Genomic DNA, 25,573 nt, shown 5'->3' on the forward strand with positions numbered 1-25,573 from the left:
CCTGCATATCCCTTTCAATGATTCCCATTGATTTAACCAGTGTGGAATTCCTCTGTTTACTTATTTTTCAATTAAATGCACATGTTTGTTTTGAATTCAAAATAAATGTCCATTTTGTAAGTAAACCAAAGATAACAGACATGTAATGTTCTTTGAGATGCCCCCGTATTACAGGCTTGTCGATAATGCGTATGCACGCTGTCTCATTCCGGTAAAAGGAAGTTGTTTTTTTGCTCTAAATTAAGTTAAGAAGCTTCAGAGCAGGAAAACATACACGGATTGACAGCTGATCCAACAGTACAAGACTACAGCAGGTATGGCTACACTTACATCATTATTTATTGATCACGGACATTTATGTCTGATAAACTGTTGATATTACAGTTGCTAATTGTTATTATAAGTTATGGGCTGATGCTAGACCTTTAATGGCCCTAACTTCTCTTTTAAAACCGTTTCCTTATATTCTTGTCATTCTTGTCTTTTTCGATCTGGGAGCGATAGGCTACTTGAGGGATTAACTAATCATTTTACAATTTTAAACTTCCCACAGTCTGTTATAAGAAGAAGAAAATGCGCTGATGACTGGATCCCGTACCAAATCCCGTCGAATAATGATCAGCGGTATGTTGTATTTTTAACGCACCAAATTATGACTTTTCAAAAATAAAAGAGACAACAGAGTTTGAATTCATATTACTGAGATTCTCACTTGATTTGTTTCAGAACTGTTCATAGTGCGGCACCCCTTTTCTGTGTGTGTACCTGCGGACCATAAGGTGACCCTAAGAGTCCGTGCTGAGGGCACAGGTATCCTCCACTACCAGTGGTTCACTGAAGATGATGAGGAGGTACGTAGCCTACTTTACCTGTGTGTATGGGTTAGGAAAACGTCCCTTTTTAAGGTTTTACATCCATACTTAAACCTGTTGAATAGTGATTGTTACTGTAACTTTAATGTGCAAATAATGTCTACTGTGCATAACTGTGTGTATGGAGTATTTCTTTTTTATGCCACTTTATGCTTCTTATACATTTTAAACTTTTACACCAGTAGGCTTCATTTATCTATTTATTTTTCAAGATTCAGATTTAAAATACAAAACATAATTAACAAATACTTTATTATTGTAGGTTAATATAAACTCTTTGATACCTCGGTTAAATTCATAAAGATCTCAGCGGTTTGTATAGCATAATGATAAGTTCCACTTTTATCAGCTTCAACATTAATGTGATGAACACATTATTGCATTGATTATTACTCCAATGATATATATTGTTGTAACATAAATGAAATTGATTGTTGTTCAAAATAAATCATTTTAAGTACCGTACTGTTTATGTACAGTATGAATGTTTCTGTTTCTTAGTTATAATCATCAGTTCCGTTTTCACTTCCAGGTGTTTGCGGGCAATAATGAAGACTTGACCATACAAGCCAAAAAATCTCAGCTCTACATCTGCCGAGTGAGTGACAACTTCTGTAACTGCGTGTTCAGTGACTGGGTAAAAGTGAAGGTGTTGGACATTGATAAATCAGGTATGCATTGTGCCATACTCATTTCAGTATCTATTGTAGTAGTGTAGTGCTTTTACCATTGTTTTTCGTATTTTAACATAGCCTCTTGGGTGTTGGAAGTAAACACGTTTTAAGCATGTTGCTTTTACATTGTTATTTCAGGGTTGCCAATACTCTGGCAAGGTGAGCCACATATTGCTGTGAACCCTAAACCCCAGACAGTCCGACAAGGTACAAAAGTCACTCTCCACTGCGCTGCCTTTGGCAGCCCCACTCCACACTATCAGTGGTACAGAAATGGACAGCCGCTGCAGGATAAGACTACTGGCATGCTACAGGTAAGAAAGGAGTGTTTACTTAGCTCAGTGTTGTCAGGTATTATTTACACTGTTCTGTATTTACTGTGTCATTTCACTGGGTATGAATCATTGCACTTTGGTGAAAATGTCAAGGCTTTGATTAATGGATGAGTTATCTTACATGCCTGAAGGACAAACAATGATAGAAAAAATAATATTATGTATTGTAATACCTGCAGATTGACCATGCAACAGCCGAACATAAAGGATCATACTTGTGCTGCATATCTAACATACTACAAGAGACATGGACTGAACCAGTGGATGTTGACATTGGTAAGTCATAACTGAAACTACTTTTATCCACAGTTTAGAGTCTTTCTTTTAGCAACGCACTTTACTTCCTCCATTTCTCACGAAAAGGCTGTGAAGGAAAAACACACCTTTCATTCCATTAATTAAGTTCTTAGAAGTTATTTCCATTATGCTGCAGGTACTTTCCCATTTCTACAGACTAAAAAGGAAGTAGCACTCCAAATAGTGCTTGATCCGAGCCTTAGGCCAACAACAGGAAAGAGATGTAAAGTGAAACTAGCTCTTGCTGTGTTTCTCCTGTTTGTGACTTATGTTGTGGCGTGTAGAGTATGGATCACAAAATATCGTCACATTTGAATTGTAATGCTCTCAATGTATACTCTTGACAAAATCATAATACTTAAGATACGATTTTTGTTTAAAAACTGATTTTGTGCTTTTCTTTTTCACAATCCTTTAGTGCAAACTGATCCGCTTCCACCTCCAGCAATCACAGGTAATCATATATCGCTATATTGCTAGTTTTAGTGTGATCAATAGAAAACGATCACGGCATGTATGATCATTTTGTTGTACTGCTATAATTAGAATTTCACTTTGGTCTTTGTTGCAGCCACTGATAAAGTTGCCCTCCTTATTGGCAACCTGAATTACTCCCACCACCCGGCCTTGATGGCCCCCATCATGGATGTGCATGAGCTGGCCAACCTCCTGCAGCAGCTTGACTTCAGAGTGGTTTCCCTGCTGGACCTCACCAGAGAGGAGATGCTGGCCGCTATTGAAAAGTTCATTCAGCTCCTTGACAGAGGAGTTTATGGTGATTAAAATTTGTCTCTACATGAAAAATGTTTCTAAATTAGGTTCATTGTTCAGTTGTTCCATGATTGAAACTTCTGTCCTTGGACAAATTCTGCCATTTTGTAAAAAACATTTTTGTGGGATCAGAGATATAACATCTACTCAGTTACTTGTTCTGGTTTGTTCTGTGGCTTTCATCTTTTGTTGTCCACCTGTCATGGGTTCCACTCAGTTTACAGAACTAATATCTTGCTTTGTAAATATTCGTGGGTTGAGTGGCCAGATAAGGGGTAAAAATAAGCATAGGCATTTTTAACAGCATATGCTATATATGGCACTTCCTCTATGCATGTGACACTTTGAAAGAGGGTCATTCACTAGCAGACAAATACATTCTCTGTATATCACATCCATGGTGTTGGACAAAAAAGAAAAGGTGGCCTCTCATTCTATGAAAAATGAAAGCTATTAATAACTAAAGCAAACAGCTGTGCAAGTCATAATGTTAAGGGGAACTGTACACAGTAATGAAATGAGAGCTGGAATATGAAATTATGTTTATGAAGAAACAAAACAGAGATAAGAGAACTGCTGTGTCTGAATGATACCCTGTGTTACTATTCTCTACTTTCTCTTGCTAATAATGCATTAAACACGGAAGGAAGAATATCCTACTGCACCGAAATGATATGACTTTTTCTCCCAATTGCGATCGTTCTCCAAGCTGCTCCAGACATTACATATTATTTATCCAAGGATTGCGTATGTTTAGTGGAAAATATTATGATTAAAATGTTTGTGGTCTTGTTGCTGTTATAAGATGTGTATTTTATCACTCTCTACAGGTCTATTCTACTATGCGGGTCACGGATATGAGCATGCTGGGAGAAATTACTTGGTAGCTGTTGATGCTCCACAACCGTACCAACCTGAAAACTGTGTCTGTGTGCAGAGAGTCATGCGCAGTATGCAGGAGAAACAGACTGCACTGAGTGTAATGCTTCTGGACACATGTAGAAAATGGTAGGTGCAGAAATTCCTTCCTGTTTTCACAAACTGACAGCGAAGCAAAGATTTTCAAATTTATTTTTGAAATGATTATTAAACAATGTTATATGCTGTGCATATTATTTCGATTTTTTAAATAATATGCATGTCGATCGTTTCAATAACCTGAACTGTATTTTACTTTATAAAGGTACAACCAGGATTGCATACCTTCGGGCATTATGCCTTTGGGACCTAGAGGGAACACTGTTTACGGTTATGCCACGTATGTACTTTTTATTTGTTGTTTATTACACTCAATTGCAAATTTAAGAATCTTTTTATTTGAATTCAGTCAACATGCTTTAGAAAGTGATGTTTATTTAAAAAGAATAACAAAATATTTTTCTATCTGATTATTTCTAATTAAATGTTCTTTATCAACCAATGCAGATGTGAAGATGCTGAGGCTTTTGAGGTCCAGGACGGGGGGAGAAGTACTGGAATCTTCACAAAGTACTTGAATGCACACATCCTACAGACCGAGAAAGTCACACATGTCTTAGAGAGAGTGTCAGAGGGTAAGTATTTACAAAAGCACTGTTTCTTTTCAGTTATGTAGTATGTGAGCAAATTCTTTGATGATAATGAATTCATCAGTTTTTTTATTCATTCAGTAAGTTGACAGTGGGTAAACCGATGTAAAGTGAACAGGTTGATCTTCGGTGCGCTCACTGGGTCACGGTTACATTTTATAATGATTAGCTAGTCATTTAGTGTTGTTTACTGTTTGTCTGTTTGATGGCTCTCTGGGAGAATTATTTTTCAAGGTTGCATTAGCATATGACCTCATTCTTTGGAAATTCACACTGTTGGCAAGAGAACAGCAGGAAACCTGAGAGCTAGCACCCTGCAAGACAGCTGCTCTGCCGTTTAGGCACCCCTGCCACAGCTCTCATGAGTTCACAGGACTCCCTGCTGACAGCAATCTGTGTGTCAGGGTTTGTGTCTGTAGACGTATTTAGATGAACAAATGAACCATGACTGTACTGTTGTTAGGTTTTATCCTTTTTCTCTTTTAATCTGTTTGTACTTTTTAATCAAGCGAAAAATATAGGCAGTAACTTAAAAATTCCCAAGCCTCTGCTTTTGATATCGCTCATCTTGTCTGGTACTTTTTGAAATGGAAGAAGAGCGGCTGGTTGCTCATCTATTATAGCGAAGACAGCTCGCCCCAGATATCCCTGACGCCAAATATTCTCAAAAGTCAAGCACAAATCTATATTAAATATTTGATTTTGATACTACAGGCTAGCTATTGCACCCTATTTAACTTTACGATTCCTATGTCTGCATGTAATAAATACTTTGTAGTGGGGTTTCCAAAACCCCAGGTAATTACTAGGAATATTAAATCACTTTTCAAATTCCCCAAGGTTCCTCAAAGTCAGCCATTTGAAGATGATGAACCTTCCTCCTTACTATTGCAAAACTCAGGAAGCCCCATGACCAAAGTGTATGAATGCTAATCCTATTGTACTAAAGATTAACCTTAGTAGTTAGTGCAGTGTTGATATACTGGTCAAAGTGGACTTAGTGAAATATGGGGAAAACACCCTGGAAATGTACATGTGATGTTGCTGTAGAGTCTTGCAGATCTTTTATTTACCTGTATATTTCTCCTTCTCTACACCAGATCTAGGCAGAGACCCTCTAGTCACGGGCAAGCAGCAGGTAGAGGTCAAACATACGCTGAAGGAACCTCGATCTCTTGCTGACCCAGTTCAGACTGCCGGACACACGAGAGAACTACATCTGCGGGATGCCTGCTGGAGACAAGCAAACAGTGAGTTGAGGATACTGTCTTACATGTTTTTTGTTAAAACATCCTGTCTAAATATAGTTTATTTTCCATCAAGTAAACCACGGTTCCGTTTCTTGATCTGCTGTCATCGATCGTGTGAGGGGGATTGTTCTGTTTTCTTTTTTTACAATACCTCATACACATCTGACAAACCAACTGCAGGCAGACATTGTGGTTTATTTGATATTTTTAGCACCATTCAAAAACGCTACTCATTGTTTTGTATCAATCGAAAGGGGGAACTGGTTCCTTTAACATTTTCAAAGATGTTTTGTAATGGCACAATATCTTCCTGAAAAATTAACTTTTTGAAATGCAAAAGATAATGTTAAAATGTCATCTAGTATAGACAAGATGAAGGATAAAATGTCTGCGGTTTAAATGATCAGATCAGCTGCTCTATCCGTAAATCATGTAATACCCTAATGTGTGAATGTAAAGTAAAAGAGTAATATGTGAACTGTATTTATCATTTTGTAAAAAAACGTTTTCATATCTCCTTTCAGAGCTTCCACGTAAGAAGCGGCGGATGTTTGTTTGCGGGGTTGAAGTGGAAGTCAGCTTCTCAGCTTTGTTCTCTAATGTCTTAGTGGCTTTTGCCACTGTAAAGACTAGAGGCCCCCGGACCCAGGACTGCACCATCACCCTGAGCAGCATACCTGTAAATATTTATCTTTACTTAAAACTATCCTGTCAATTTATATTCTCATCCAAATGGGAAGCATGGCACTTTCCTTCATAGACATAAAACCAATATACGTGCAAAGGTAAACAGTATACAATAAACTATGTATTATGACTTAAAAAAAAGAAACTGCAAGTTGTATCTGCATCATAAATTCCACAAGGGCTGTCAGTTTCCATGAGCAAGCAGAATTTCTCAACGATGACCAAACTACCCTGGGTTTAACATGTAGGGGGAAGTTCTGCCCATATAAAGACTTCCAGTCTGCTACAGCCACAGACAAAGAACAAGGAAGTAGTGATAGTCATATGCTGTACTTTTCTAGTGTAATACAAGAATACAGAATCTTGGCTGATACTGACGTCTAGTGGCTGATTCATGAATGGTTTTATCATATCATCATCATAAAGTGCATTTCTAGCAGTGAGTCATTGCCAGGCCAGTGTTAAAGCAGGGCAATTGTGATAATACTGACAAAATGTTATATGCTTTAAATCTTTAGCCGATGGAAGACATTTTTTCCGCGTCTGGCAGGTCAGAGGAGATGGACTCTTTACTATTTACCAAATCTGAAAATGCAGACTCTACACTGCGACTTTGTGCTCTTCAGAAGCTTACGGTATGTATTCAATAATTGGTCATGATTCTATTCTGCCAATGTTTTTGTAAAACAAAACAAAGCAAGTCTTTACAACAAAATATATACAATCAATTTGAAATCGTGTTTATCATTTGCCTGTCAGGATTCGCTGGTCATCAAAGTTGATCTACACTATACTGATTTGGACAGTAAGCTGCGCCGGACCGAAAGCCTACATATAGATGTAGGAAAGCCTCTGGTGGCATCCTGTAAACTGCACAGGAGGAATCATACAACACCAGCCAGGAAAAAAGAAGGTGCTTCTGCTCAAAGTTTGGGCAACATTACAAGCAGCAAACCACGGCTGCATCAGACTCAGGCTGGCCCTTTCACCAGAAAGGCAGTGTGTGCTCCTAAAGTTGCAGTTACAAGGAGCAACGAACCTGAAGAAAATGACGAGAGTGAACTGCAAGACTTTACTTTTTGACATTTGTCTGTGGTTGATGATGTAGGAGTGAGTGAATGGCTGAGGTTTGTGTTGGTTTGCCTTTCCAGCCTTTAATTCTACACTCCACACAAAAAAACATTAACACTTAATTTAATAAATGTATTATACTTTTAAAAAATCACGTTTTCATCTGTGGCAAGCTGGCTAGCCTAAAAAAAGAGTAAATAGCTTTACTGTTTATAGTTTATCTAATAAAAATCACTACTTTCCACCCTTTTTTTTTGTCATTTTCTATAAATGTATTTGTTATTACATCTTACTGTCCAATCAACAGTTTAAATGGATTACAAAGTTTTTAAGGTTGATGATACTATATATACATTACTAATCCACAAAAAATAACAAATGATGCTGAATGCTGGTTTGAGCTAAACCTGACTGAGTTTAGGCCTATATCAGAATGACTTGAATTAAGACTAAATTGTATCCATTAAGAGGAACACAAACGTGATGGTGGCAAGATGGAAGCAAGATACTTTTTGGTGTTGCAGTGTCGTTTTAAGAGTAAAAGAAAAAACATGTTGAGTGACTTAAATTGGCCATAGTAGCGTTGGCGTTAAAATAAAAACGCACAACTTTTAGTATCTTGCAAAACTAGAAGCTGTCTTTAGCGTCTGTTTCAATGAAATAGCGAAGAAATATATAAACCTATCGTTTATGTAAGAACACCCTTGATGTTTGCTTACAAATGGTGGCAGGTGAACTTCAGTAAATAAGCTAAAGGGTTTAACATAAAGTTCTCCAAAAATACCAAAGCTAACGTTTCGGAACTTTGTCACCTTGCTTCAGGTGGTCACTTAATCCTTCAACGTTTCAAAGGGACATGTTTAAGCAATCATCTTACAATGCAAAACCAAGGTATCATATGTATATACCCAGAGTGCGATTTGTAGGGGGGGATGGTGAGGATTTCCCCCCCTCTGGTTTTCCTATCCCTACCTCTGCTAAATTATTTTTATCTCCGGTGGGGACAAGGATTTCCCCCCCTTGATAGCGATGAATGCAACTTAACTGCTAGCCTACTTAAACTCTTGAAATCTAACGATCTTCAGTGTCTTTACATCAGAGTAGGCTATTCAGCAGCCTTCTGGCAGACGGTGCATATTTCTGAACGTCATCGAACACAAAAACATTGTAACATTTTTGTGCGGGAACTTCGCAGGAAAAACAGCGCTGAACCAAACATGAAACGCGTTCAGAGCAGCATATCATCTTACTTTACAGGACCCATTTGCAGAATTGTGGATAGAAGAGGGCCGAAATGCTGCAGACAATGCCCCGATAGGAAAAACGAAAAAGCCACCACAAATTTGTCACCAGAGCCGACTGTTTACTTTGTCTAGTTTTCCAGACCTGTCCCTGAGTGTTGACAGCACGTTGTGCTATTTAGTGAATTATTTTGAGTGTTTGATTTAAGTTAATTGGAGGGTCTTTTCATGGAGAGCATTGATGCTGTTCTATGGTGCTTTCTGCCTGTTAGTGCGTACGCATGTTTTTGTGACGTTGAATAGAAATCCATGTATGGGTTATTAAAAGTTTTGCCATGTTGTGATGGGGACTAATCCACGGACCCGAAAAAAGGGCCTGTCTACTTTTTGCGTTTTTTTCTCCCTAGTTATGCAAGTTAAAAGTCCAATGTTCTTGTCTATGAATAAATTAAAAAAAACATCCCCCCCTCTGTTTTTTTGTCAAATCGCACCCTGTATATACCTGACTACTACTAATAGCAAAAGTATTCGTTGGCAGCACCAGTCCCCGATAGATCACCGTGATCGTACAGTGGTTAGTAGGCATGCGTTGTAACCGCCGCCGCAACCCCGGTTCTAATCCGCGTCACGGCAGGTAATTCACAGGGTTAGACTTTTGGATTTTTGTTCGAGTGTTACAATATTCACAACGCTGAAACACAATCATGTACCCATGTTATGGTCAATGTGGTAAACTGTAGAACAGACCTTGGATTTTCATGCGAAAGACAATAACAGTTTCCTGAAAGATGTGGTCAACTCTGCTGTGTGAGTATAATGTAGAGATTGAATAGTAAAAATATTAAACTGCTGTTAATCATAGTGAAGATTCCTTATCACCTTACCTTTATTACACAAACCAGTAACATGCCACAGTATGCATCATAGAGAGGGGGCACTGATATTTAAAACGCACTAACGACGACTGGCCTGCAGGTGGCAGTAGAATACATTCAATATTCACCCAAAATGACCTGGGAAGAGGTATGATAAATAACCACTGCTTCCAGTCAGGATGGCTAACCCTAATTTGAAAAAAAAAAACGAATTACATTTTACCAAACCAACCTGGATGATATAACTCCAATACACCCCTCGGGACACATTGCTACATACTTGTCATAGCTTCAAAAGTTTTACCTCATTGATTTATTGTTTTAAAGCTTGGCCACATCCATAATTATACTCAAACATCTATGGATTGCAAGCATTTTATCATCACAGCTTTATATTAAACTTGGTGAGGCACCGCTTTTATTACCCATTTTGCAATATAAACCAAATATTACTTTATATTTTTATTTAAATCCCTAGTTGATATTTCACAAACAGAAGCCACGTTTAAAATGTTCTGGATAAACCGAACAAACACATTAAAGTGCAGAGAAAACGCCACACAACCCCGTTGGTTCACTTTGACGTCAGTTTTTATTGGGACCCGCCCGCCTGCTCAAGTGGCAGCGGTGAATGGTGAGAGATAATCCTCAGCTCCACCACAGACACACAACAGAGCTACCCTGCTGGATCTGGATGCGGGCATCCTTGGATTCTGCTCTTTTTAACACGGGCCAACAGCACGGAAACTTAACGGGACAACAATGGTGCACGCCTCGCCGGCAGCTGGTCGTTTAGGGGACCGAGGATTGTGGTCAATGTGACATTCACTGGCACGCTGGTGTTGAGTTTTATTGTTCTGGTCCTAGACGCAGAGCAGCAGCGATTCTCCGAGAAGATGTTGAGCCGATTCAAGAGTGGCAGCATCAGGAATCTTGAGCGGGAATACAGCTGTACCGTGAGACTGCTGGATGATACGGAATATACGTGCACCATTCAGGTTAGTCACCTGTCGACCACAGTGTTTCCACTCTGCAGGGCATGGAATAGCGATGCATTTGTGTCTGACCTGGCAGGCGGAAACGCTTGTATTTGAGCGGAGGGAAAGCAAGTGCCCTGCATGTCCCGCTGCTGGTTTCTACAAAGGGACGACACACAGCATAATTTCTCTCGTTTCAAATAACAGGACTGGCGTATTGTTTGTCATTCACGTGACCCACTATTTCGCCAGAAGAGGCTTCATGTTTATTTAGTGGCAGGCTTATTTCAGGGAGCTTTGTAGGACATACATTGCAGTTCCCCTCCAGCGGGGGTTGATGGGGTGTGTAAAGCACATTACCCTCTGAAATACAAACTGAAAGGGATTATTTTTCCTGTGTCAGTGTGTCTCTTTGCTTGAGGTAGTGTTGCTTGCTGGATTATTGCTTGTTGGTATTAATTATCGTCATTTAGTGTTGCTCATGTATTTTGCCTTGAACCTCTGACATCAATAATGCAAACGGGGTATTGTGTTGCTCCTCTTGAAGACATGCCTACTAAGTTACTTTCTTTTGGCTGATCTAGACTGGTTGAAGCATAGCTAGATTTGCTATGTGATGCATTGATCGTTGTCATTTAGTGAAGCACTATTTATATGTTTGCTTGTATTTATATATTTCTTTCATATGTTGTCATTTTCCACAGTTGAAAACAAACTACTAATATGTTCAGTTGTTACATGTTGCTTGTAGAAATGAAAACAGAACTAGGCCCTGATTAAACATCTCTCTCTCTCTCTACCTTTTGTCTCATAACTACAAGCGTTGCTTTGAGGATTGTGCAGTTTTATGTTCTTGCTGATTTCATAACAAGTAGGTGAGAGGGCCTGTCACATCAATTACGATACAAACTTGTTCCCTTTGTGGATGCTGCACAGTTGTAGTGGGGGTGTAAGGAAATCCTTGGAGAATTCTCCTGCTAGTCAGCAACATGTAGAAGCATTAAAGCCGCTCCACGACACTCCAAGGAAACATTTAACCTGCAATGTGAAACAATGAAACATTAATAAGACATTCACGATTCTTGTCACTATGATATGTGTTATCAGCAGCAGGCCATACTGCAGGCTTTCCTATTTTCTCTCAGCAGCGATCATGAAATAGATACTGCATATACTGTAAGGCTGTGACTGTGTGCCCAGGTTGTAAACAGAACTGTGTTTGTGCTCAGAGAGCTAAGCCAGAGATGGATCTGGGCCAGATCGACTGAGAAGCCAGCAGGTGTACTGTTTGCAGCATAGTCGTGTGCTCTGGGTGGCTGACGTCAGCAGGCTGGAGGAAAGAGAGTGGAGGGAAAGAGGAGAATGCTCTGGCTCTACTGTGACTGTCTGGCATCCTGACCTGTCACCTGTCTAACCTGACTGTGGGAGGGATCATGCTAATGCACCTGAATAACCACACTGCAGGAGTTTTATCCTCTTAATTGACTTAAAACTTTGCTCCTCCTGCCCTCCAGGCTTCTGGGTTGCCATAAACCCCAAAAAACAATAGTAAACCTAAACTGGGAAAGGCAAAAAAAGGCATAACTAGGTCATATATTCTAACTCCATGTTTTTCTGTCTCTATCTTTCTGCCACCTTCCAATCCTTTTTCAGTTTGCTGTGAATGTATTCCTGCTAGACCTTAATATTTAATTGCACCAAATCCAGGTTATCTCCTGGTTTACATTAGCCTCCTTATTTTTTTCTGACAGTAAACCAGGTATCCACCTGTACATTGACATCCTCATGGTATTTACTTCCATTAAGCTACCTCATCAGAAACATCCAAAATTAGCAACACAAAATATGCAAGTACCACAGCTAAAAATAAACCACTTTTTAAAAGGAGGGCGTAATATGTGTCCATCTTTTTAAGCAGTGGCAGCAGTAATGCATCAACTTATGTTTTGCCTTAATGAATTATGGATCTTTCCACTCTGTTTGGAGGAGGAAAAAGTGAGCACTCATCATTACACAGCCCTGTAGATTTAGCTCCCATCTAGTCACAGGTTGATGGAAGAGCCTGAAATCCTCTGCTGCCTTCAGGCCTCTTCTGCTCTCTGATTTTAATGCAATGTTGCAACAGAGAGTTGGCCTTCACAGTGCTTTACGCCTGTGCCATGTCTGAAAAAACAGTCAAACCATATGAAAAGAAAAACAAGCGTATATACATGATTAAAGAAAAGACCAAGTACATTCACCCACTCAACATACACTCTCATTTTTGTACGTCTGCTGCTGGAGCAAAACTCAAACACTATTCTAATTTAGTTCTTTCAGATGCAATATTTCTGAGTCTGAGACATCTAAATGCAGGTTGTTTATCCCTTATCCCCTGTTTACCTTTAAAATTCTGTCTTATAGATTGTGCATTTAAAAGATGCTCCAAATATACCACTCTTATTAGCCTACCACTATTTTATTCTGCATCTCCTTTCTTAAAGTGTCTGCATGCCTGTTGTCACAGTAAAACCGTTGAATAGGTTTTGTGAGTTTTGCGTGGGGAGATTAGGCAAAAAGAGAGTGAGAATGACAGACACAGGGAAACTATTGTTTATCCCTGAAAGCATTGTTCAGCTCTGTTTAAAAGCAAAATAAAACAGTAGGGTATGTTTAAGCCCTCCTAAGTCTTGTTGTTTCTGACAATTTTCCTGTGCTTTTTCTGGTAATTATTTCTTCAAATGCTTACAAAGAAAATGTTTTTTGTTGTAACGCATAGATGATATTTATTTTCTCCTTCGCTAGAGCAAATCTGTAACGCATTCTGAAAACCTGCAGTGTTTTGTCATTGTGATTCTAATTAATAAAAGATGTATTGAATTGCTGGCAGCATAGTGATATTGCCCGCTCTAATCCAGATGCAGAGTTAATTATAGCGTACCCCCTGTGAAACCTGCGGTTTACTAATAACTGTTTTGCAAAACACAACCACCAGGTTTCAGGTCAGGGTCAATGTAAACAAAAAAGGGGATTGTTTCTGAAGTCTGTACTAAAATTATAAAGAGTTAGCATAGACATTTTCACTCTTATCTCCTGATGTGACCAAAATCGGCGCTGAACAAGTTCTCCTGAGGTCTGCTGACATCTTGGTGAAGAGAGTGTGGGGGGAGGGGACCTTCCTGTGTGTTTGGGTGTGGGTTTTTTCTGTGTGTTCAGGGGTGCTTCAATCTGAAGCATGATGCCAGGGTCTCAGTTGTTGCTACGGTGACTCCACAGTTACCCTAACAAAATGTGAGATTACTCTCTAGTCACAATTCCCTTCCTAAAAGTCCGGCAAGCACTCGGCCGCTAGCGCTTACAGGGAGGTAATTTATTTCCTGAATGCCATTGGAGGACAATGGTGGTGAGGTGACTGCTGCCATTCCTAAACCAACCAGGACCACCTTATTGGGACATTCCCCTTGTTTCCCTAAAACACATTCAGTCTTGTACCTCCTGTGATGTCATTATCGTTGGATGTGCATTTAGGGCTAACTGTCATTCTTTGAGACTAGTGTATGTAATAGAATTAATGAAGGCTGCGTGCCATTAGGCAGATTCAGTTTCAGGGTCCTGGTATTGTACTTGCGGCCTCATGGCTAACTGGGTCACTTGAATGTAACAGAGCCATCATTAATGTTACTTATTATACCTGTTCTTTCTTATTTTCAAACAAATCCCTACATTACATTTTTTAAAGATTATAAGCAGGATTTTCTTAAAAATCACTTTCATTAATTAACAAGTCATATGTGATCAAAGAATCACCAAATACATTTGCAAATCTGTCCAGAACTGTAATGCCAAATGCTTTATTTATTAACCATATTCTATTTATGTGTAGAACAGATAGACAACCCAAGAATATTTGGTCAATAAAATATTTTACCGAGAAAGAAAAGCAAGTAGTTCTGTTCACATTTTGGTACAACATTTGTTGTGGGTTTACGGGTAAGAGGTGCTTTTACATTTTTCACTGTTCTTGTATACAATGATTTTCCGGTGTTCAGTTGATGTATTTAAGTAAAGTCACATCCAAAGATGTATATTACAGAAGTTCATTACTCAAAGTCCTCATTTATGAACATCGCCAGCTTAGAACAATGATGTTTAATATGAAATTCTCACAGTTTTAGCTCCCATGGTGACTGCAGGTTTTTTGCTGACTTTACATTGTCTGGACCTTCAGAAGTGTCCTGCGCCTCTTTTACAATAAGTAATCTAGGGTTGAAAGAGTGTATACATCTCTGTCTGTGAGCAGGTATGTGTGCTCTGAGGTCACAGCGACTGACACACTGTTGCTATGCTTCATATGAATGATTAAAATGTGTGCTAGATCTAAATGTTTCATGAGGAGTAACCTCCGGAGAACGTCACTTGTGTTTACCAGCATCACTGCGCACCAGTGTCCCATTTGGCTGAACCTGTGGTGCATAGCTGGTAGGGATAAGGATTACATCACTGTAGCGTCTATCCATACAGCAGGACAGGACAACCCCAGTTAGTAGCACTCTGCAATATCCACGTGGGATGTGGGAGCATCCATTTGCCAGTTATACTTTATCAATCATGTCTTGTTTCTAAGGAAAGAGCTGGTGCTGGTGCTGTGTCAAGGCTCTGTTGCTGCCTTTGGATGTGGCCCTTCATCTTCAGCTTTATATTCCAGTGGGGTATAACTGGGAAATTAAACTGTGCCTGACCTGCATTAGCTTACTGAGATTTATGAAAGAGCTTGGCTGAGGACAAGATGCCAAATGTCTCTTTGGCTTTGCACTCATTAAAAAACCTAGCTCAGACACATAAACACTTTTCTCAAATTGTCACGTTAAGATGCTGAGCTCACTAAATGTGGTTGCAGAGCTTATTTGACTATGCACACCAAATGACGCTCTCATTTTCCCCAGTGTGTCTTTGTGGGTGTGTCAGTGCATTTGGGTAAGGGCTGGATAGAGAGCAGTCTGTCAGTGTGTCGGTAGCAGTCTGCTGATCCCTCCTTTGTTCTGTCTGGGATGTATTGTATGACAAAGAGAAACACAGAGGGGCCTGAGGTTATGCTCAACCTGGAGGCATGAATAATAAATCTTCTATTGCAATGTATTCCTGTGGTGACTGCTCTGCTAATAGGAGATGAGGACAAGAGCAGAGCAGTTTTGATGATCTTTGTCCCCTATCAGGCCGGGTTCACTTTAGATAGCCAGCAGCTATAGTAATGCTACAGATTGCAGAGCTTGTTGTTGATATTTATATACTATAGTGGCCGCATACATAAGTTTGTAAGGAGCTGTGAGATTTGGAAAGTTTCAGGAAAAATATTCCCTCCTTTTTGTCCTGATCCTTCTATATAAAAACCTCTGAAAATGAGCTGATCAGATTTGGCCACTTTGTGATGCCACAAGGTTTTTTGGGTTGTGCAACCATTAGCCAATAACCAACCAAGGCAACACCTTGCCCACCTTATCACCTGAATCTCCTCCTGAAGCAGCATTGTGTTTTTTTAAACCCACCACATCTCGCAGAGTGGCGTGGGGAGGGTCAGCTCATTAGCATTTAAAGCTACAGACCCAGAATCAGCACTTTAGGAACAGATCTGAAACAGAGGGGTATATGGCATGCTACAATGCATGATCTGTTTGGTATTTCGAGCCAAACACCTCCGACACATCTTTTGTATATATCTGAGACCTATAATAATTGTTGAAAAAGAGTATAATAGGGGACCTTTAAGCTTTGATCAATAACAGATAAAAATGGGAGTTTGTAATCTGCATTTATCATGCACAGGAAGGATGCAACACCTCAAGCCGGAGTAAATCAGATAAGGGCCGGTCTTCAAATGATGACCTCAAAAGTTTGTAAACACAATTCGGTATCAAACTGAATTTTAATTGCATGTTATACAATGCTCAACATTTGCTGTCGTAGATATTGGGTTGAGTTTAATTATGAGACAGAATTTGGTGCAGAGTAATTTATGTTGTGTAACGGCCCTAATGTTTTTGTTTTAGGGCCATAGCATGCTAAATTGCCACTTTGCACTTTAATGCTAATGGAGGGCACAAACATTCAATTTGATATCAGTTGTAATACAACTGTAATAGGTTTTCTGCCTCATTAATTCCTTGATATTTCAACATACATATTTAGAAGAATGACATGGAAATACTTTTGCTGTTGATGTTGTCCTTGTATAATAATTTAAGGGATGTTGCACAGCACAAAATATGTGGTTTTAGGAAGATTTTTCAACACAAACATTTCCGTGTTACTATAACTGTGCTTGCTCTATTTGTGCTTCTTTGTTACTGTCCATAGTCAAGCTTTACTTTTGTTCTCTGCTCTTTACTTTGTGCTGGTGAATCTGGTCCTGTTTGCCTCAGGGCCACAGGGCTCTCTGCTTTATGAGAGATTCCAGCCTTTGTTTCACTCTGGACTTCAAGGCCCTGTGCCTCTGCAGACTAATGAGGAAACACAGGCATATACTCGCATCGCCACACTCACAGTGAGAAACAACACTTGCACTTTTTGTTTTGTGAAAATTAAGACATTTTGCTGCATCTGGATTATTATTTTATTTTAAACTATGTGGAACCACTGACCATGTTTAGCATATATATATATATATATATATAATCTCAATCTCAACAATTTTGTTGCTTGTTAATAATCCTTGGTCTTTCTCTTCAACACAATTGCTTTGTGATGGAAATTGATAATTATGTGTGTGTCATCAACTCTTGGGACAGGTGCTGAGCTGAAATCAGATGCAGTCTGACAGCTGTGACACAGAGCAGGGAAAGTCAAAAAGTACTAATATATAGAGAGAGGATTTAGAGAGGGTAACATAATATTCAATTCTCAGTTCAGTCCTCATTGCAGCATATCAGTCTCATGTCCTACGAGGAAGCCTTTTTCAAAACAAAAAGAGAGTTGTTTTGAGACATATTTCTGCCTTCTCCCCTTTGTCCTCCTGCTGTTTCCCTCTTTCATCCCCCCCTCAACTGCTCCATGGGTAACCTCTTTCCCTCCGTCTGTACCATCAGGCTTGTGGTTGTGCTGCACACAGCCTCACTGCAGGGTTTTTTGAGCTAATGATTGCTGTCCCTCCCTTTCCTTTTTCCATCTTCCTTTCCCCTATTTCAATCCTTAGTGTCTTGTGTGTTGTCTGCCCTCTCAGTAATTTCACCTACTCTGTATGCTCTGTGGTATCCTGCCTCTATAATGTTTTCAATTTGGTCATTGATTTTCAAAGAACAGATAGGTTTGCTGTGATCATTTCTCAGGATATCCATTATGTTTTTAAGGGTAAAATAAATACTTTAATCCGGTCTTCCAGCTGTGCTAATATACATGTTCATGTAAAGGCTTTTTCCAAGATTGACTGTGTACATATAAACTGGATTTATGGTTCAGTTGATGTGTATAAGGCAACTCGGTTCCTCGATCCTCTGGGATTTAACTTCACAAGATAGAGGCGTTACTCACAACGTATTCATTTGACTGGATTGATGACTTTGTGCTGACTGGATAATATGAACAGTCCCATGTAAAAAGATCTGCAAACGAAGAGCTGTCAGTTCCTGCAGGCTTTATGTTTAGCAGTTTAGCAGAATTACTGTTTCGTAACAGCTTATTTTAGTTTGACACGACGAGAATACATTAGTTAATTTAAGAGAGTACTCCACCAAACACTATATCAATTAAACTTAAATAAAAAGCAAGGAGACCAGCTGAGAAGCAGATGACTTAATATTGTGTTCCATGTGTTAACCAATGTTTAACGTAATTTAATGATTACTTTTACATGCACCAGCTGGTATCGTCTGAGAAATGGCTCGTGTCCTGAGATTTAAAGCACAATATTTTTTTGCCAAGAGTGGGGCGATTACACAAAAAGCATAATGTCAGCTAAAGCCCTTCAGTGATAGGAGAGGTTATTTAATTTAGTGCTTGGTGCAGTAGTGATTTGCATAAAGGAGCCTCAGAATGCACAACGTGTCAACCTCAGCTGGAGAGGACAATGGAAGTTTCCGCTCCTGGACTAGAATATAAAACTACTAAGAGCTTTAGATTGCACGACTTGCAAAATTGAAATGTCTAAACAAGGGATACCATGGTCCAACTATTTCGCTGCTGATACTTGAGTTTTTAAAGTCTCTGTTTATCTCTCTGTTTGGAACATAGACGGATTATTTTTTATTGCTGTGGCACACCTAAAAGTACCCAGTTGCGAATGGTAGTGTTAACTGATGTATCATACTTAACAAGTATACTGTATGTGGTGCAACATATCCAGGTGTCTGAACACATACTGCTTTAAAGTTAGAGCACTGAATTAAGCACTGATTCTAGGTGGTATGTCATGTGGGACGTTTAGTGCCAAATCTTGATTGTTTTAAACACCAGTGCATGATTAAAACAATAACAATGAAAACACCCTTGACAATGTTTATAATAGTAATGAAATGTAGGCGGAAAAACTGCGCTTTATCCCGCTATAATGTGTTCTACAACCTATCTATACAGATAAAAAAAAAAGTGATCTCCTGTAAAGCAACGGCATGTTAGTGCTGTTTACCAGGAGGAAGGTGTCTGATGTTGAGCATCATAATAAGAGTGCTCACGAAGGAAACCATCTGCTCTCTCTGAAATAAAAAGCTTGGCTTTCAGATAAAGACACAAGATCCTGTCATCTTCACACAGACGTGGCTAGAAGCCTGTGAAGAGGTCCACTCCAGCTCTACTGAGAGTACAAGGTTTGTTTCTTCTCTGCGGTTCTCAATCCTGCTCTCCTGTACTGTCTTTTATCTCTCTGCTCAAAAGAATGACAATACACGGCACACTGTCCCTCAGTCTCAGGTGTGTGACGGCACACAGTTGAACAAATCCACTTACAGAAATTAGAAAGGCAGAGAGTAAAGGAGCTTTAAGATAGCTGTGAGAACTGGTGCAACAAGACGTTGAGAAGAGGCGGGCTTGTTGTTTTTGGTATTTAGAGTTGAAAAATCCCCCTTTGAAATCAGAGAAGGAGTTTTCCACCAGGTACATATGACAAGTTGAATTGCTTTATGAGAGACATTATTTCTGTGTTAGCACTGTATGCTTGCATTGCCTGGGTCTGTGTGCATATAGTGTATTTCCTAGGCATCAGTCATTGTTTCATTATTCCATCTTAGAATCAAATAAAGGCCTGGCTCCCGTTGTTCCAGCTGTACCTGGGCCTGCTGATTACACTAACAGCTATTCATGCGTGCAATCAGTCTCCGTTCCCTTTGTGTGTGTGTGTCAGCGCAGCAGTCAGGAGAGATGAGTGTCTCTGGAGAAAAGATAGATGAACACACACAGGAGACAAAGAGGCTGGCCAGTGGAACACACAACAAGCCACAGACACAAAGCCAGCTGTCCACTGCAGGTTCAGGCTCAACGTGTTCTCGAACAGTAGTGTTTACAAATAGGATATTGTTATTTCCAGTTTGTAATGATGTATCTTTTTGATGTAATACATCATTACTTGATATTTGCCATTATATTTTACCTTGGCTATATACAATTTATTTCAGGAATTTGTTTTTCTATATAATAAATGTGTTTAGTCATGAGTCTTTCCAGAGAAAAACTATTACTATTAGTTTGATATTAAAATGATAATGGAAATGAGTTGATTAGTTAGTTCTCGGTGCTCTTGTAGAGTGTCTAGCTTTCACCTAACAGCATAACAAAAATAAATCATAAGCTAATTTCTGCCTTTATCACGTTACAGCTCTGAATCTCCCCTGTGGAATGTCTTTCTATATCATCTATTCAGTCTGTAATTGCAGGACAACCTGGAAACTAGCCAGGCTGGCCTCCATGAGCATGACAACCCCAGCCTGTCACAAAGTATTACCCAGAAGTCTTCCTTCCTTAACCAGCTGCTAGAAATCAATTACGGAGAAACATTTTCATTATTCCTGGTTCATTAGGGTGTGTGTCTAGATATATTAGACAACAAGCCCAGAAGGACACTCGTTATGGAAGTATCTCCTTTCCTCTCCTCCGTTTGTGCTGTCTACATTTAACTGGATGGCTCTGCCTAAAGTGGAAGGTGAGTTCACAGCAAACTCATCTTTTCATTTGGTTTAGAGAACTAAATGTTTTGCCCTAGTATGATTGTAATTGTAACCTGAGACTATTTCCACATGAAGCACAGGAAAATAACATTAGGAAAAGCGTTAGCACTGAACAGCTGCATCGCTGTCTACAGGTAAATGGGGTCTCAGGCCAAGTAGTGACATGGGTTTATTTTACAGTTGTGCATAAGATGAGTCGGTGCTACTGTATACTGTTTTGTTATTTCTCTCTCAAACCAAATATCACATTTAGAGCATTAATGAGGATACTACATGTGGACCATGAATGTCTGTACAAACTTTTGAGTCAGTCCATCCAGTTAAGTGTTGAGCTAATTCACAGTTTATTTTTTTCCTCATTTACATTCTAATATTATAAAATAACTCTCAATGTCTGAACCTTTAATGAAAACAAATGAGAGAAGGATATTTAAAAAAGAACACATCTATTAATTAAAACATGCCTCAAATTGTGGATTCGTAAACGACCCTTGTATCTGTAATATTCGTAGATAAACATGTCTTTATTTGCCTTATTTTGTGTTGATTTTATATGATATGACCTGTGGTAGTCCTGAAAATCTTTGGCACATTTGACAAAGAAACCCTTAGGAAGTCATTTCCGCCTTTGGTCGCAGCTTTGTGTCTTTGTTTTGGCTGCTTACACAGACAGAGGTGTGCCATATGGCAGCAGAATAGCAGTCTGGAGGGGATTGTTTCAACTGTGGTGCTTCCCTCTCAATAAAGGGCGTACATGGAGCTCCCCTCTGTCCCCAGGGTGTGAGACAGGTGCCGCTGACGGGAATAAAGGGCTGTTTGCACAGCTACCCAGCACGTCAGTCTACAAACTCATTTGTAAGGGAGGACTGATTGCTTGCCCCGGGCCTCTTTGGCTGCACATACTGTACAGTGCGAGAGGGGAGGAACCACCTCAGTTTCATATGGTATAACATGAGTGCTTCTGTTTACACATTATTCTCTAAAAATATCAGACTGCAGGAAATGTTTAGCTTTTGAGCTTATGAGCTATGCTTACAGGAATGCAATTATGTTTGGATCAGTGCATTCAATACAGAGATCAATTGGGGATCCTGTGGGCTGTGGCTACACTGTATATTGATGATGCTGATTATGCTGTGGTCCAGTTTGTGCTGATCTTAGCTATTTTTAGCACAAGTCATTCCTGAGTGCAGGTACAGAGAATAAACTCTACAGAGGAGTTGGCCTACCCACCTCCGCCAACACAGTGCCTCAAGCACAGTGCCAAACTAATGAATCATGAACTCATTCTGTGACTATCATCATCTGATCTGTTGGTGCCCCGCTAACAAACGCTCAGGGAAGATTCAGGGATACGTCTTGGACTGATTGTGTTGCTCATACCCTGCTACAGTTATAGTGCCTTTCAGGCCAAAGGAGTCTTAGCAGTTTGCTACATTGCATAATATATACGGTAGCTTGTGGCTTCCTTCTTCGAAAGAAGGCTCACACCAATGCACAAAAGCAGAAAAAAACCCTCCACAAAAAACCTTTAAATTAATAGTAATGATAATATATTCTAATATTATTTTAGCTTTTGATGTCTATTTTATTTATGTCTGGAATTCCTATTGCGTTTTAAGTTATGTGTGTAAGACACTGCCGTGTTTCTCTATTTTTATATCTTTGAGTTTTTATGCTGCATATGTTGTTTTTTTTGTTTAAATTGGTTATTGAGTCTCTTTTGCTTTTGTTTTATTGCTATTTTCTGAGTAGTACTTTAATTCAATACACATGTTAATTGTTTTAAGCATTTATTGCTGTAACAATGTAGTTAGTAGTAGGTAAATTCTGTCTTCAAAGCAATATTAATATTACTGAGGATACTATCAGTAATAATTCTCAGATGAATCTTTTACTGGGCATTTTGTTTATCTGTGTTGCGTCTTTACCTTTATTGCTAATATCTTCTCAGTGTGGCATTCAGCAGGGAGACGAGTTTGGTCCCTTCTGGGTTTAGCAGTGTCTTCATTGACCACGGCTCCCACTCGCAGCTCCTTTGGGCTTTCCTAAAATGCCTGTTACACACTATAGGCATTAACTTCCCTCTATAATTAATAAGGGCAGCAAACTGAAGAGTGGCAGCAGAGCATTATGGAAAGACCCCAGGAGTGCCCTTCAGAACATCCCATTACCCCTCTCTCTGGTGGGAGCCATCACTAACGGCTGCTGGCTTAGTAATGATGTAGTGCGTTGACAGTGAGGGCCGAGGAGTGCTGCTGCCTGTAGGAGGTACAATAAAGCTCAAATGATTCTTCGTTATAGCTACTTATCTAGTGTAACTGCTGTCAGTGTGTTTATTTGTCTTTCTCTCCATACTTTTCATTCCCTAATCAGCAGTATCTCTGAGCTTGATGCTGAATCATACAATGTAAAAGTCGTGATCTGTACACATGGTTTAGAAGTAACAACAGTAAAGCGGGTTTGACTGTCACCGTTTCAGTCACCAGGGAAGTGATGAAATCCTAAAATGATGCTTGCTTTGTTACGTTGCATCAATTACATCATTGCCTAAGCCAGTCTCTTAAAGTCACCAGCGACTGAATAATAGATGAGCGCATATGAATGATGTATTTTTTACGGAATACTGGGGATGTTTGATTCAGTTATTGCCATGCTTAACTAGGACGTTGAAAATGCACTTACCGCTTACATTAATTAAGAGGCTACTTCTTCCAAGAGCAAAGCTTAAGTATGTTATTGCTAATTTGGGAGTATCCAGCATATTGCCTGACTCTGGTCTTTCACTGAGTTTTGAACTCTACTGCGGGCGCAAAGTGTTTGAGTCTCTGCCAAGGCTGTGCCCTTCTGCGAATGGGGGAGCAATTACCGCCCAGCTGCCAGGCCCTGTTTGCTCTGTGACAGTTGGTCAGAATTTGCAATCAATACTTCACTGCCCACTTCAGTCACTGCAAACATCACCTTGATTTGATTTACCGCTAAGACCCTCATCTCTGAATCAAAGCACACCACACAAGGGTTGTAGAGGGTCAGCACAATTCTCACAGTTTGTTCGTTCCAACAGCAAACTTATCATGGTGCACATTTTGACTTGCTTATCAGTCACAGGTGGGATTTACAACATTAATGAATGCCGCATAACATGCCAGGTGTGTAACATGTCAGTACCACTGCTCTATAATTATACCCGCTTTCTTCCTCGTATGGTAACACCTACTGCTTTGGAATTGTGGAGTGGAAAGTGTTTTGTGAATAAGCATCTGTGTTCAATGGCACAGCTGTTTCCAAACAACAGCACAAATCCCATCTATGACCTTTTCTGTCACTGGAGACTGATGCACATCTTTTTTAGATCCTCAGGCTTTCTGCTGAAGAAGGTCATAACTCTATGATGTACATTATGGAGGTATTAAACATTAGATGAAGCAGCTATACCGAGTAGCCTGTTATTCCAGTGAAAGCTGCTTGGCCAGCACATAACCTCTGCTGAAAAGGTTGCCATCACTTCTTACTCGCATGTCTATAATGTAGGTGCATTAGCGCCATTTTCGGATCCAGCCTTGTGATTGCTGGTCCACAGAACTCTTGAATGCTATTGAGGTAATAAAATGTAATTGTCGATATAGTATAAGAGTCTTTTAATGTATGATCACAAAGGTATCACAAAGCTACCTCTTATATCTGCACGGCTTCCCAGAATTGGACAACTATATCTATATTTCATTTAAATATTGCTGTATTTTAATATTATAATGGTGTTATATGTTGGTCCTTTTTTTACAATTGAAGTCCTTTGACTGTGTTGATTTGCACCATATCCACCAAAAAATTCCTCGTATTTGTTAACCTGTTTCTGATTCTCATGATGCATAGCTTTGTAATTTATGAACAAGGGAACAAATCATCTGGACACTTGGCAAATAAGTAAGCTGTAGATCAGTATTCTGTGCTAAAATGACTTACCGTGGAGACTTGGTCTACACCTGTGCACAAGACAATGGATTTTAGGCACTCTGTAAGCACTCTGCTCCTGTTCTGTAATCACTGAACAGCTGGTGATCAGTTATAGTGACACAAAACTTGATCGATAAAGTTGATGCTATTTGAAAGTACCTACATTACTGATTATATTATACTCAAAACAGAATCTTCAGAATAAATTCATTTAATCTAAACTACAGCATGTCTCTTTGGCCCAATTCAAACAGGCACAGGCATTTTTGGCAGTAATATACATGTTGCACATTGCATTCGTCCCTCAGGGCAGCGCTTGGCATATTGCACTGCTCCACTTTCACTCCTTGCGTACTCTCAGCCACAGATTATCGTGGTTTTGTTTTTCCTCACAAGTGAGAGAAACACTTACTCATATATATATAGAAACTAGAAATTACAGCCCCATTCTGTTTGATACCCAAATGACCAATTGATACACAAGACAGGACCACCTCACCCGTGTGCTAGGTACAGCATGAAATTACCTCAAATAATGTACTCTGAGTCCGGAAATATTATGTATCTGTAGGGCTCCAACCCACAAGTTTTATTAAATTAGCATCATTTTCAGAACATGAATCATACATTTATAAATGTTGGAGACATATATATTTCTGAGGATGACAGATGGAAGTAACTGAAGGCCAATCCTAAAGTGCTTTGTAAATCAGTGTTGCCATGTTGAGTGTGGGTGTTGAAGGTCATTTGTCAAGGTTATTGCCTGATGAGTCACTGTAGGGAGGCATTGAGAGAAATGGAGAGTGGGCACAACAGACTGCCGGATCAACAATATAATATTATTTAAGCACGGCCACAAATCCTTCAGTATGTCAAC

At 39.5% G+C, this 25,573-nt stretch overlaps 2 protein-coding genes across 2 annotated transcripts in view; both read left to right on the top strand.

Moving 5' to 3' along the window:
• The first annotated feature begins 200 nt into the window (after window positions 1-200).
• On the top strand, window positions 201-7,769 carry malt3 (MALT paracaspase 3). The gene is made up of 15 exons (XM_063874114.1): window positions 201-314; window positions 554-624; window positions 727-851; window positions 1,405-1,543; window positions 1,685-1,860; window positions 2,061-2,157; window positions 2,597-2,632; window positions 2,750-2,953; window positions 3,780-3,957; window positions 4,133-4,207; window positions 4,375-4,502; window positions 5,618-5,767; window positions 6,292-6,446; window positions 6,973-7,089; window positions 7,214-7,769. The coding sequence occupies exons 2-15, from the start codon at window positions 582-584 to the stop codon at window positions 7,535-7,537; spliced, it is 1,947 nt and encodes a 648-aa protein (XP_063730184.1). The 5' UTR covers window positions 201-314; window positions 554-581; the 3' UTR covers window positions 7,538-7,769.
• A 2,517-nt stretch (window positions 7,770-10,286) lies between these two features.
• LOC134860002 (FERM domain-containing protein 5) overlaps window positions 10,287-25,573 on the top strand; it is a 49,804-nt gene continuing 34,517 nt past the window's right edge. The window contains exon 1 of the mRNA XM_063876832.1: window positions 10,287-10,639. Within this exon, the coding sequence (XP_063732902.1) occupies window positions 10,538-10,639 (102 nt within the window). The 5' untranslated portion in view covers window positions 10,287-10,537. The remainder of the gene's footprint in view (window positions 10,640-25,573) is intronic.

This window comes from Eleginops maclovinus, chromosome 2, assembly GCF_036324505.1.
Source record: "Eleginops maclovinus isolate JMC-PN-2008 ecotype Puerto Natales chromosome 2, JC_Emac_rtc_rv5, whole genome shotgun sequence".
In the NCBI taxonomy this organism is placed as follows: Eukaryota; Metazoa; Chordata; class Actinopteri; order Perciformes; family Eleginopidae; genus Eleginops; species Eleginops maclovinus.

Excerpts from the sequence above, each read along its gene's own strand:
- malt3 (XM_063874114.1), top strand. The coding sequence starts at position 582 with ATGACTGGATCCCGTACCAAATCCCGTCGAATAATGATCAGCG. Across the intron at positions 2,633-2,749 it reads TCCACCTCCAGCAATCACAG|CCACTGATAAAGTTGCCCTC; the intron begins GTAATCATATAT and ends TCTTTGTTGCAG. Across the intron at positions 7,090-7,213 it reads GTGCTCTTCAGAAGCTTACG|GATTCGCTGGTCATCAAAGT; the intron begins GTATGTATTCAA and ends TTTGCCTGTCAG.